Consider the following 14,767-nt stretch of genomic DNA (forward strand, 5'->3'; position numbering starts at 1 on the left):
CAAGAAGACGGGGTTAGCTTCGCGCGCGAGGCTTTCTGGTCCCTGCTGCGGCCCGTAGGCGACCTCTGCCCCGGAAGCAGAGAGGGAGGCGCTCGGCTCAGCTGGGGCATTTAAACGGCACCGAGCGGCGCGGTGGGGGAGCGGCCCGGCCGGTGAGTGACGGGGCCGGCGGGACCCCAGGGCCCAGCCACCACTCCTGTGGGGGCTCCCCCGGGGCCAGCTGGAGCCCCCCCCGCTGCTGGTCCCGGCCCGCTGAAGCTCGGGCGTTGCGCTGGGCTCCCGGCCCCGGCGTCTAGCAGAGAGCGGGCGGCTCCGAGCGGGGCCGCCTCTTCCCTGCTGCCCCGGCCCCGCTCCCGCGGCCCCGGCCTGGCTGGCGGGGCCGAGACGCTTCGGTAGCTGGGGAACGTGTCTCGTTTTTCTCGCCATCCCCTCGCCCCAGTAACCCCTGGCCAAGGCTGAGCTGGTCACGCCTTTACTGGCTTTGCCCTGCGCCCGGCTGGCTCGGTGCAACGTGCGGCGCTGCCCCCCAGCGTGTGGTCATCACAGAGACTCTGATCGTTCAACGCCTTGGCCTGCGACGCGTGTTGCTCCAACCTGCTCTCAGGGGTGGGTCTAGTTTCTCATTGTAAGCAGGGGCAGCTGCAATGAGTTACCCGTTTCCGAGCTTAAATTTGATCAAGGAATTATCTTGTTGGGTTCCCTTTAACCCGCTGCTACTTAAAGTATTACTAGCTTTTTCTATTGCCTTCCAACTTGGGATCTCAAAGCACTTTACACTCATTGCTGCCCCGCATGAGGTGTTGGTATCCCTGCTTTACTGGCAAGACATAGAAGTTAAGGGATTGGTCCACGGCCACTTAGCCAGCCCAGTTATGAAATCTAGAGATGAAACTAAAGAGCTTCAATATTTGATGCCCAGTATTTTGTTGTAATTAGTGTGTTGCATTGCTGAAAATAGGCAATGCACATTTTTAACCCTTTACTGATGCTGTTGTAAGAATCTTGATGCAGTAATGTTGAAAGCCAGTAGTGGTACACATCCCATTATTTTAAAATAACCCATGCAACTTTCATATTGAATTCTGACTGGTAGGTGTATTAAGTTTGGAACTTCCTTCCCTGGCTGCTGGGAGAAGTGGAGGAATCTTCCCACCTGCCTTCTGCAAAATGTTTTTTTTCCCCTCTCCCTCCTGGCTGCTGGAACTGGGGATGCTCTCGACCCCTCTTGCCCACCTCTAACTGCATCTCACTCAGGGGAGGTCTGAGTCTCTGCTGCTACTCATAGGCAAGGACAGGAGAAAACTGCACCGATGAGGAATTATAACATCTTAAGGAACTTGTAAGATTTGTCACTAATTCTTGCAGTGTAGACCAGTGGTTCTCAAACTTTTGTATTGGTGACTGCTTTCAAACAGCAAGCCTCTGGGTGTGACACCCCCCCTTATAAATTTTTTTTTTATATTTAGCACTATTGTAAATGCTGGAGTGAAGTGGGGTTTGGGGTGGAGTCTGACAGTTCATGACCCCCCATGTAATAACCTTGTGATCCCCTGAGGGACTCCCAGTTTGAGAACCAGTGGTGTAGACCTACCTTTTTGAGAGTTTTTATAATAACTCTGGTGGTAAGATAATCTTGCAGTCAAATAGAAAAGCCTACCTATGCCAGGGTAAATGGAAAATTTTAGGAAGAGATGCAAAACTGCACAGGGAATTTTTCCTGTTTATGCGGGGATTTATTTTCACTTTGTATTGCATTGTGAAGACTATTCACATACTTGCTCAATTTCTTCAGTAAATCAAGTTGCAATGTATACTGTTACTCCAAAAGGGCAAAAGTCAGCACACTGTGGAGAAATGTAGTTCCACAAACGTAGTTCCACAAAGTCTCTGTTGAGCACCCTGTGCCTAAGCAGTGCTATAGGTGCCGGCAGCTTGAAGAAAGAAGAAAAAGCCAACATGCCTAACCTCGTTGTAACTACTACAGTGGGGAAGAGGATGGGCAACTGAGAGGAAAAATTACGGTATGGAGGGGCGAGAGGGAACCCATTTTCCCCAGTGGAAGCTTTGTGCCAAGGAAGTCCTGCTCTGGGGAACACCTACGCAGAGCCCTAGACTGTGGAAAGAGGTGTGGGGAAAAGTTCATAAAGACAGTGTTCACAACTTCATCTGTTTATTTCTTAGTTTCCAGTATTTGCCAATTTTAGCATCCAAGTGGTCCCAGCTAGGCTGTCAAATTCACACCTCAGCAAATGAATAGTTCAGGTGAGGTCACATGTTCGTGGCTGCTATAGTTTGATTTGGAACAGTTAAATACCGTGTCAAGTTGTAAGAAATTTGGAGCGAGAGAAAAAATAGTATTTTTTAAAGCTTTTTCTGGAACTCTGCAGAATGCAGCAAACACTGTGGAGATGCTCCAGTGTTGGGCTCCATTATATCATTTACTACTTTGAACTTTGCATTTGGGCATTCTACCAATTAATGGTTTTACCATGTCTCTGCCTATAGCTTTGTTGAGTAATAGCTTGGTGAAACATACTCGACTCTTTCAGTTCTGCTGCTCAGAAGCTAGAGCAGCTGAAATGAGAGTGAAAGATACTTGATCCTTATACACTTCACCCTGCTGCCATCAAAGCGGAGGTAGTATTGTCTTCTAGAGAAATGAGTCATGGTGAAAACAACAAGCTTATCTATCTTTTACACCAAAAATTGATGAGCCTTTGCAAGACGTTCAGTTATACTAGTGAGTTCACTATATGCCTATTGTATTGAAAGTACATTTATATATGGAAAGAGACACTGGAGTCTTAGAATCTGACGCAAAGCCCTCATGTAGTGTGGCTTCAAAGACCTACCTGTTGTCAGTCACAGTAGAAAATAAGAAACTATTTTTTGCTTACAGGAAACAAAGTGACAAGAGATATGTCCTTGTTGTTGAAGTATCTAAACAATTCAGTAAGGATGCAGTTATTTTTGGAGAGACTGACATGGACATGATCAAATTTTACTTCTGATGCATCTAATTTGGTACATCTGATACGTCCGTCGGTTGCTGCCCTAATTTGCCAAGATTTGTCAGAGGCAAGAAAGAGAGGATTAAAGGAATCATTCAGAATTGGAATGTAATCATTTGGCCCAAGTCTCTATTTTGGATGGATTATAGCCAGATGTGGTCTGCAGACTATAGTTTGATCGCTCCTGGATTACTGATAGTAATTTAATATATTGTAGCTTCTGATATGGTAATACTACAGTAAAATCTGAACTATTCATCACCTTGGAATTTTTTAAAGATCAAGAAATCCTCGTTCAATAAACTTTTTCACATCTTTGCTAATGTAATCAGTTCTTTGATCTTTTGTTTTGAGACAATAACCCTTTTCCCCCCTGTATTTGTTTACAACACGTTAAAGTCTGGGCATATTACTGGAATATGGATCAGCTGGGATTTGTGAAAGGTGCTTCTTCCCAAATTACCAAAGATGGATTAAGCAAGCCTGTTCTGCCCCAGAAGAATGCTTATGCCAGGCTTGTGCAAAAGCACCACAGCGGTAGATTCCGATCCTATTTAAATCACATTGCACAGAAGATACAGCTAGAAGAGAGCAGCCTCAATGACTCCAATTCAGATGTAGAACCCTCTGTGAAGAGAGGTATGATGAGAGAAGCTCTGGCAAGAAATGGCTTGAATGCACATAGCTATTCACCAGTCCAAACATCTCAGTTGGAACAGCCTACGCTTGTAGGATTTGAGAAACTGAATGAAGATAAAAGCCAAGTCTTTGTTAACAGACAGCCTCATGAAAGAAATCCCAGCATTGGTCAAGAAGGAAACCGTGAAGTAGAGGAAGATTGTTACATAGAACAGCCTGGACCGGCAACTGATTTGTTAAAAGTGAGTGATGCCTTGGGTGGGAGAGTAACATTGAACAGTCTGAGGCAAGGCACTTCTCTGCAGAAATCTTCTGGGTCTGAAGAAAAGGACGAAGAGGAGGTGTGGAAGAACAAACATAAGAAAAGGAACAAGTGTCCTGCCAACCGGGACAGAGCAGATGAACACTTGACTGCTGAGCAGTTTAGTATGGATTTGCCTGCAGCAAATGCCAGGAAAACCAGTCACTTGTCTTCTGGTCAAATTCAAGGTGAGCTGTTCACTGGTTTAAGCTGCTAACAAGCTGTATGAATGGTGCATCCATTAATGTAAAATTTTAGGGGCATTGAAAATGACATTTGTTAATAGGTTTCAGAGTGGTGTCACATGAGTTACAATTAATCAGCCTCTCTTGCTCCCATTGAAGTTATTTCTGGTTTTGACGTTGACACAAAGGGAGAAGGCTTGCGCCCAGCAGTAGTACAGTGGATGCATCTCTTTAAACTATTGCGTATTGAAAATAGCGCAGGAAAAAATCTGCCTCTGTGTTAGGTTTAAAAAAAAATCTCTTGACCACTAGCCCAATGTCGGGCATTTTTGGTTTAACCCATCTACACCAAGAGGTTAGATTTTTTTCTAGTGCATAGTATTTATGGTGAAACATTTGGATACCTGCTAAGGGGCAGTCTGCTGCTGGTGATGATAAACGTCACTACATTAAGTTTACTGTAATAAACTGAGAAGAGATATCAACTTTACAGTTTAAGTGGGAGTAATGCTTATCAAGCTCACAGAGTAGGAATCTAATAAATATTTAACATTTGCAAAACTACACCCCGTCACTGAACTGGGGTAAATAATATCTGTTTACACTGACTCCCATAATTGAGAAGCTGGGCCCACAGAGTCTGTGCCTGGGATGGTTATCTTTCATGAATTTTGCAAAGATGACTCATGATTGTGCAAACTGTGCTTAACAGGTCTAGTTCTCTAACAAATACTAACAATTAAGTGCACCATTGGTTGGATGAAATATTTTGGCATGAGTTACAGAAAACTTTTGTATTTATTGCATCAGTCTATTCTAACAGTGCAATTTTCTATTGTATTCTACTTTTCAGTGAACTGGCAGCTTTTGAAATAACTTGGATGTTTACTTCAGAAGCTTCATGTTATTAGTTGTATAGACCATTTCACACTAGCAGAGGTAGCAGTTCTGCCATGCTGCAAAATACCTAATAATTCCTTGGTATGAGATGCTCTCTATGGCAGAAAGAAAAGGAGTACTTGTGGCACTTTAGAGACTAACACATTTATTTGAGCATAAACTTTCGTGAGCTACAGCTCACTTTTTTCACTTTTTCCAATTTTTCCGAATGCATCCGATGAAGTGAGCTGTAGCTCACAAAAGCTTATGCTCAAATTTTAGTCTCTGAGGTGCCACAAGTACTCCTTTTCTTTTTGTGAATACAGACTAACATGGCTGCTACTCTGAAACCTGTTTCTATGGCAGGGTTCCAAGACACGCTGCTTTTTTGCTTCAAAACTAAGATTTAAAAACCAACTTATTTTAAAAATTTTCACCCTTGTCACAACCATTCTTGCTCTCTTGCAAAGCAAACAGGCCATTAAGGGATCTCTGTCTTTGAATCCCAGTGAAATGGGAAGAGTTTGCTAGGTACATTCGTCTCTGTTCCATACATTGTAGTGTTTATACAGTTACCTGACTTCTACTTCACTCTGACCCGAGGCCCAGGCTAAAAAGACAAAACCTCTTTCTAGAACAGGTCTCTCCCACCTAGCTAAGTTTAAGCATGGTCTGATGGGAGAGCTGCCTCAGATACCTTCCTGTATAAGCAAAGTTTCAACAGGCATCTGCTCCCCGTATTTCCCATCACACCCAAAGACAGACTGAGCCTCCTTGAGGCTCTAATAGAGCAACAAGATTGTCTCTTGGGCTGAGATAAGCAAAAGGGTTTGTGTTCCAGGTTGTCACTGAGTCATGGTGCAGCATGTTTTGTTGAGAGATTATACAGCAATCTACCCCATAATGTACAACAATAACAAATGGGTCTCATAGTTTTTACTGTTTTTCTCTTTGCAAAGGATCACTGTCATAACAAAAAACAACAAAAGGGAAGTTTTAAAAATAATATTGTGGGGCTTGTGTACATGGTGTTTTCCATCGCGCTAGAGGGGTGTAAATTCTAATCCACACTAGTATACTGTGCACTAACTGGCCTGTCGGGATCCTGCTGGTGTATGCACTAGGAGTTCCCTAGTGCATGTTAATGTCCTCCTGTTTCAAACAGTACTACAATAATTTGCACCATCAGGCTCCATGCGGGCCAGTTAGAGTGCCGCACACTAGACCTGACACCCCCCCATGGTGGATTAACCTATTACATAGAAAAGCCCTGAGATTTTATGTTTTCTATTTCAATAAATTTACTTTTCAAGTTATGTAGTTTATTTTTCACAGATTACTGCACTTGCATAATGAAACTACATTGGTCTGTGAATCCCCAGTTTCCTTTTGTTAAGAATCAGAGAGGTAGCTGAGTTGGTCTGTATCCACAAATACAACAAGGAGTCCGGTGGCACCTTAAAGACTAACATTTATTTGGGCATAAGCTTTCGTGGGTAAAAAAACCCACTTCTTCAGATGCATGGAGTGAAAATTACAGATGCAGGCATGAATATACTGACACATGAAGAGAATGGAGTTAATTTATAAGGGGAGAACCAGTGTTGACAGGACCAGTTCAGTCAGGGTGGATGTGGTCCACCCCCAGTAATTGATGAGAAGGTGTCGATACCAAGAGAGGGGAAAATTGCTTTTGTAGTGAGCCAGCCACTTTTCCTTTTGTTGTTTTTTATGAACTAGTGTATCTGGGATTCCGAGGCTGCAGGAGAATATAATCTTACCCCTAACCCCCTTCCCCTCCAACCAAACCCTGTTTTACATGGAGACTAAAGAAATCTATAGATATTTGCAGTAAATCTTGTTAAGTCTTCAGGTGGTTTAAAAAGAAACTCCTTGCTGGAGCATCAAGGGGTTTAAGTACTTGATGATTTCCCTTTTGTTTTTTATTCATGGTAGTTGCAAGAAACAGATTTATTGCAAGTATAACCATTATCACTCTGTAGGCCAAATTTTTCAACATTGGGTAATTAGTTAGTCTTTTAAATCCATATTTAGGCACTTAAGCAGAAGAGGTATGATTTTCAAAAATGGTGAGCTCCTGCGGACTTCAGTAGGATCTGGGTAGTTGTGTGAAACCACCGAAAATCAGTTCTTTTTTTAGGAGCCTAAATGTAAGCACCCAGGTTAGAAAATTTAGGCCATAACATTAGTAGACCTCACAGATAATATGCAACTTCCCCAACTGGAAGAGGTTATTGTTGAGCAAATAACTTCCCAACGATTGTGGTGTAATCTTGTGGAAGGCTGATGTCGCAAGAAGGGTGCAGGTGACTCCAGGCATGGCAGTGCACAAGCATTCCTGCGTGACATGGAAATGGATTCTTGCAAAAAGATATACATCATGGGAAACCTCCATTCCATTGTTGCTGCTGCTGCTGCTGTGTATTTTAACACTCTCTTGTTTAAGTAAAATGAAGAGTATGCAACATGCAGACTTTTCTGTTTACCAGAATTCACAGCTACCAGATCATGGTATCCGATTAACCTTCCCTCACTTCAAAGCTCATCTTTTCCTAATGTTCTTGGTGGTGGGCCTATCAGTTTGTGAGGCCAGGTGTCTGGTTTGATCGCTGTGTAAATCAGAGCTTCTGAAACCATGAAGCTACTTCTGTAATTATGTTGAAGCATATGGTAGAGCAGTGATGTTGCTTCACAAATATTAATTCAGTTCAGGATGCTTTAGTTTTTCCAGAGGTGCTTATACAAACTGATTTTAAAATTACGCATCGTTCTCCAACTTACGTGGCTGCTTCATATCCTCTTTTGTTAGTTGTTTCTTCAGCACAAACTCTGCCAGTATCAAATTTGCAGCTAACCCTAAAATTGAAGGAGCTGTAAGCATGAGGGAGGCCAGATGAAACTTCAGCATGAACTGGAGACTGCAGGCAATGAAGGGGATTCGCTGCTAGCAAAAAGAAAGCCTTTTAGCTAGAGAAAAGAAAACAACTAAGATATAAAATGGATAAAGGTTACTAAACAGTCTCTTCACTGCACTAAAGCTGAGTTTATCTTTATCTTGTCTCGTATATTATCTGTTACCTTTTCAATTAGCCTGGCATTGCAGATGTCTCAGTAAAGGTGTGGGATTGTCTCCAAGAGGTTCTGTGGGCTACATTATGGAAGCTGCTTGAGCTCAGCTAGTTTACATCCAGTAAGTGGCTTTATTTTTTGTGATGCTGTCTTCAGAGCTCTGCACTGTGAGATCCCATGCCTTACTATATGGGGATGGAACCCATTTCAAAGCACGGAGGTGTTTGGAAAGTGTGAACATACTGTGATGGGTTCGGTCACAGAACCCCCCTGGGAACTGCCAACTGATGTGCTGAGACTACCTCTCAGCCTGTTTCCCTGGCAGCTTGGGACTTCAGAGCCCTGCCTGGTTGTGCCAGACACGCCAGCCTGTTACAACCACAGCCCCAGGTCTGAACCACGTCCCTCAAAAGCTGCAGGCTTAACTGAAAACAGCTTAAGAAGTGTTCCTGTCTCCAACACTCAGCTTTCCAGCTCTCAATGGAGTCCAAACTCCAAATAAATCCTTTTACCCTGTATAAAGCTTATACAGGGTAAACTCATGAATTGTTCGCCCTCTGAAACATCGATAGAGAGATATGCACAGCTGTTTGCCCCCCCCCCAGTATTAATACATGCTGTGGGTTAATAAGTAAAAAATGATTTTTATTAAATACAAAAAGTAGGATTTAAGTGGTTCCCAGTAATAACAGAAAGAACAAAGTAAATTACCAAACAAAATAAAATAAAACATGCAAGTCTATGCCTTTACAGTAAGAAAGTGATTACAGATGAAATCTCACCCTTAGAGATGTTCCAGTAGCCGCCTTCTAGTCTGGGTCCAGCAATCACTCACACTGTCTTTTGTTCCAGTCTCTTTCAGATAGCCTATCCACCCCCAAAGGATATCTCTTGAGCCAGCTGAAGACCAAATGGAGGGGTTTCCCAGGGGCATAAATAGACTTTCTCTTGTGGGTGTGGACCCTCTCCTCTCTCCTATCCAGATCTAGATGGAGTTTTGGAGTAACATGGGCAAGTTACATGTTCATGAATGACTCAGTTCCTTACCAGCCAGGTCACATCCCAGGAAAGCTCAGATGTGGATTGGAGTCTCCAAGTTCAGTGTTAGCTTAAGTGTTTCTTGATTGGGCACTTACTGAGAATAGTCTTTCCTCAGGAAGCTGACCAGCTGCTTCACTGAGGCTACGTAAAATTAAACAAGTACATTGCCAATATTCATAACTTCGAATACAAAAATGATACATGCATACAAATAGGATGAATATGTCCAAGAGATCATAACCTTTGCAGAGATATGTTACATGGTATATCTAGCATAAAACATATTCCAGTCATGTCATATTTACTTTCATAAGCATATTTCCATAAAGCATTATGGGGTGCAACATCACACATACCACACTGTTCCAACATTTTAGAGACCTCCCTTCTGCTGAGCTCAGATCTCTTGCTTCAGCAGTCACCTTTAACTGTGCAAAGAGGCTTATGCAGTGTTGATGCAGCTGTGTTGGTCCCAGGATATTAGAGCGACAAGGTGGGTGGGGTAATATCTTTTATTGGATCAGCTTGTGTTGGTGAGAGACAAGCTTTCTGGGCCCAGACCTGAAGAAGAGCTCTGTGTAAGCTCGAAAGCTTGTCTCTGTCACCAGCAAAAGTTGGTCCAATAAAAGATATTATCTCACACACCTTGTCTCTCTAATATCCTGGGATGAGCAGGGCTGTGACAACACTGCATACAACCTTTTTTTTTAAAAAAAGGAGGACTTGTGGCATCTTAGAGACTAACAAATTTATTTGAGCATAAGCTTTCATGAGCTACAGCTCACTGCATCAGATGCATTCAGTGGAAAATACAGTGGGGAGATTTATATACACAGAGAACATGAAACAATGGGTGTTACCGTACACACTGTAATGAAAGTGATCAGGTAAAGTAAACTATTACCAGCAGGAGAGCGGGGCGGAGGGGGGAATCCTTTTGTAGTGATGATCAAGGTGGGCCATTTCCAGCAGTTGACAAGAACATCTGAGGAACAGCGGGGGAGGGGGAATAAACATGGGGAAATAGTTTTACTTTGTGTCATGACTCATCCACTACCAGTCTTTATTCAAGCCTGTTAATTGTATCCAGTTTGCAAATGAATTCCAGTTCAACAGTCTCCTGACAGCAGGATTGTCTGGCTATGTAGACTCCCTCCTCAGGCCCTATGCAACCAGCGCTCCCAGCTATCTTCGAGACACCACTGACTTCCTGAGGAAACTATAATCCATCGGTGATCTTTCTGAAAACATCATCCTCGCAAATATGGATGTAGAAGCCTCTACACCAACATTCCACACAAAGATGGACTATAAGCCGTCAGGAACAGTATCCCCGATAATGTCACGGCAAACCTGGTGGCTGAACTTTGTGACTTTGTCCTCACCCATAACTATTTCACATTTGGGGACAATATATACCTTCAAATCAGTGGCACTGCGATGGGTACCCGCATGGTCCCACAGTATGCCAACATTTTTATGGCTGACTTAGAACAACGCTTCCTCAGCTCTCGTCCCCTAATGCCCCTACTCTACTCGCGCTACATTGATGACATCTTCATCATCTGGACCCATTAAAAGAAGCCTTGAGGAATTCCACCATGATTTCAACAATTTCCATCCCACCATCAACCTCAGCCTGTACCAGTCCACACAAGAGATCCACTTCCTGGACACTACGGTGCTAATAAGCGATGGTCACTTAAACACCACCCTATACTGGAAACCTACTGACCGCTATGCTTACCTACATGCCTCCAGCTTTTATCCAGACTATACCACACGATCCATTGCCTACAGCCAAGCTCTATGATACAACCGCTTTTGCTCCAACCCCTCAGACAGAAACAAACACCTACAGGATTTCTATCAAGCGTTCTTACAACTACAGTACCCCCTTGCTGAAGTGAAGAAACAGACTGACAGAGCCAGAAGAGTACCCAGAAGTCACCTACTATAGGACAGGCCCAACAAAGAAAGTAACAGAACTCCACTAGCCATCACCTTCAGCCTCCAACTAAAACCTCTCCAATGCATCATCAAGAATCTACAACCTATCCTGAAGGACGACCCATCACTTTCACAGATCTTGGGAGACAGGCCAGTCCTTGCTTACAGACAGCCCCCAAACCTGAAGCAAATACTCACCAGCAACCACACAACAGAACCACGAACCCATCCTTGCAACAAATCCCGCTGCCAACTGTGTCCACATATCTTTTCAGGAGACACCATCATCGGGCCTAATAACATCAGCCACGCTATCCGAGGCTCGTTCACCTGCACATCTACCTATGTGATATATGCCATCATGTGCTAGCAATGCCCCTCTGCCATGTACATTGGCCAAACTGGACAGTCTCTATGCAAAAGAATAAATGGACACAAATCAGACGTCAAGAATTATTCAAAAACCAGTTGGAGAACACTTCAATCTCTTTGGTCACTCGATTACAGACCTAAAATTGGCAATTCTTCAACAAAAGAACTTTAAAAACAGACTCCAACGAGAGACTGCTGAATTGGAATTAATTTGCAAACTGGATACAATTAATTTAGGCTTGAATAAAGACTGGGAGTGGATGGGTCATTACACAAAGTAAAACTATTTCCCCATGTTTATTCTCCCCTCCCCCTGCTGTTCCTCAGATGTTCTTGTCAACTGCTGGAAATGGCCCCCCTTGATTATCACTACAAAAGGTCCCCACCCCCCTTCCAGCTGGTAATAGCTCACCTTCCTGATCACTCTCGTTACAGTGTGTATGGTAAAACCCATTGTTTCATGTTCTCTGTGTATATAAATCTCCCCACTGTATTTTCCACTGAATGCATCCAATGAAGTGAGCTGTAGCTCATGAAAGCTTATGCTCAAATAAATCTGTTAGTCTCTAAGATGCCACAAGTCCTCCTTTTCTTTTTGCGGATACAGACTAACACGGCTGCTACTCTGAAACCTTTTTATTGCCATCCTTAGCAGTATACAACATAAGGAATGACATGGAAAAGGTGATTTTGGAAATCCTGTTTATTCTCCCACAATTCAAGTTCAAGGTGACGTAATGAAATTGAAAGGTAGCACATTTAATACTTGATTGAAGGAAGCACTGTTTTTCGTGATTCAGGGTTAACATTTGGAACTCATGGTCGCAAGACATCAAGGTTGAGACCTTAGCTGGCTTCAGAAATGGCTATGGATAATAAGACCATTCACAGTTTCAGTCGAAAGGATTAGAAGAAATAATCCAAAACCTTGGGAAGGAAGGAAGTAAACCATCATGTTTCATGGCATAAACTAATATTTAAATGAGTGATTAGGAGAATATGGGATATGGGCAGGTTATTACATTACAGGACACTTGGTTCTTATACCTTCCTCCAGCAGGGATAAAAAAATATTTATTTATTTTTAACTAAAAAGATCAGTTTTTTTTATTTTAAATTGGATTTTTTTTAGAATGTAAGAACATAAGAATGGCCATACTGGGTCAGACCAATGGTCCGGCTAGCCCAGTGTCCTGTCTTCTCACAGTGGCCAATGCCAGATGCTTCAAACGGAATGAATGGATCATGGCAGTCATCAGATGATTCATTCCCTGTCTTCCACTCTTAGCTTCTCACAGTCAAAGGCTTAGGACACCCACAGCATGGGTTTGCATCCCCGACCATTTCACCATAGCTGTTGATGGCCCTATCCTTCGTGAATTTATTTAATTATTTTTTGAATACAGTTATAGTTTTCGCAAAAAGAAAAGGAGAACTTGTGGCACCTTAGAGACTAACAAATTTATTAGAGCATAAGCTTTTGTGAGCTACAGCTCACTTCATCGGATGCATTTGGTGGAAAAAACAGAGGAGAGATTTATATACACACACACAGAGAACATGAAACAATGGGTTTATCATACACACTGTAAGGAGAGTGATCACTTAAGATAAGCCATCACCAGCAGCAGGGGGGGAAAGGAGGAAAACCTTTCATGGTGACAAGCAAGGTAGGCTAATTCCAGCAGTTAACAAGAATATCAGAGGAACAGTGGGGGGTGGGGTGGGAGGGAGAAATACCATGGGGAAATAGTTTTACTTTGTGTAATGACTCATCCATTCCCAGTCTCTATTCAAGCCTAAGTTAATTGTATCCAGTTTGCAAATTAATTCCAATTCAGCAGTCTCTCGTTGGAGTCTGTTTTTGAAGTTTTTTTGTTGAAGGATAGCCACTCTCAGGTCTGTAATTGAGTGACCGGAGAGATTGAAGTGTTCTCCGACTGGTTTTTGAATGTTATAATTCTTGACGTCTGATTTGTGTCCATTTATTCTTTTACGTAGAGACTGTCCAGTTTGACCAATGTACCTGGCAGAGGGGCATTGCTGGCACATGATGACATATATCACATTGGTAGATGCGCAGGTGAACAAGCCTCTGATAGTGTGGCTGATGTGATTAGGCCCGATGATGGTGTCCCCTGAATAGATACGTGGACAGAGTTGGCAATGGGCTTTGTTGCAAGGATAGGTTCCTGGGTTAGTGGTTCTGTTGTGTGGTGTGGTTGCTGGTGAGTATTTGCTTCAGATTGGGGGGCTGTCTGTAAGCAAGGACAGGTCTGTCTCCCAAGATCTGTGAGAGTGATGGGTCGTCCTTCAGGATAGGTTGTAGATCCTTGATGATGCGTTGGAGAGGTTTTAGTTGGAGGCTGAAGGTGATGGCTAGTGGCGTTCTGTTGTTTTCTTTGTTGGGCCTGTCCTGTAGTAGGTGACTTCTGGGTACTCTTCTGGCTCTGTCAATCTGTTTCTTCACTTCAGCAGGTGGGTATTTTAGTTGTAGGAATGCATGATAGAGATCTTGTAGGTGTTTGTCTCTGTCTGAGGGGTTGGAGCAAATGCGGTTATATCGTAGCGCTTGGCTGTAGACAATGGATCGAGTGGTATGATCTGGATGTAAGCTAGAGGCATGTAAGTAGGAATAGCGGTCAGTAGGTTTCCAATATAGGGTGGTGTTTATGTGACCATCGCTTATTAGCACCGTAGTGTCCAGGAAGTGGATCTCTTGTGTGGACTGGTTCAGGCTGAGGTTGATGGTGGGATGGAAATTGTTGAAATCATGGTGGAATTCCTCAAGGCTTCTTTTAATGGGTCCAGATGATGAAGATGTCATCAATGTAGCGCAAGTAGAGTAGGGGCATTAGGGGACGAGAGCTGAGGAAGCGTTGTTCTAAGTCAGCCATAAAAATGTTGGCATACTGTGGGGCCATGCGGGTACCCATCGCAGTGCCGCTGATTTGAAGGTATACATTGTCCCCAAATGTGAAATAGTTATGGGTGAGGACAAAGTCACAAAGATCAGCCACCAGGTTAGCCGTGACATTATCAGGGATACTGTTCCTGACGGCTTGTAGTCCATCTTTGTGTGGAATGTTGGTGTAGAGGCTTCAACATCCATAGTGGCTAGGATGGTGTTTTTAGGAAGATCACCAATGGACTGTAGTTTCCTCAGGAAGTCAGTGGTGTCTCGAAGATAGCTGGGAGTGCTGGTAACGAAGGGCCTGAGGAGGGAGTCTACATAGCCAGACAATCCTGCTGTCAGGGTGCCAGTGCCTGAGATGATGGGGCGTCCAGGATTTCCAGGT

General features: G+C 43.3%; 1 protein-coding gene across 8 annotated transcripts in view; it reads left to right on the forward strand.

The window, feature by feature from the left end:
* Positions 1-14,767, forward strand: part of DIS3L2 (DIS3 like 3'-5' exoribonuclease 2) — a 284,495-nt gene continuing 269,728 nt past the window's right edge. For 7 of the 8 annotated variants that reach the window (XR_006274028.1, XM_043491795.1, XM_043491797.1 and 4 more), the window contains exons 1-2: positions 1-152; positions 2,900-4,139. Coding sequence is in view for 6 of the 8 variants with exons in the window: in XM_043491795.1 (XP_043347730.1) it covers positions 3,431-4,139 (709 nt within the window). In the remaining 2 variants the exon portion in view is untranslated. The remainder of the gene's footprint in view (positions 153-2,899; positions 4,140-14,767) is intronic. The other variant, XM_038415906.2, reaches the window with a different exon arrangement.

Source organism: Dermochelys coriacea, chromosome 9 (genome assembly GCF_009764565.3).
Source record: "Dermochelys coriacea isolate rDerCor1 chromosome 9, rDerCor1.pri.v4, whole genome shotgun sequence".
NCBI lineage: Eukaryota > Metazoa > Chordata > Testudines > Dermochelyidae > Dermochelys > Dermochelys coriacea.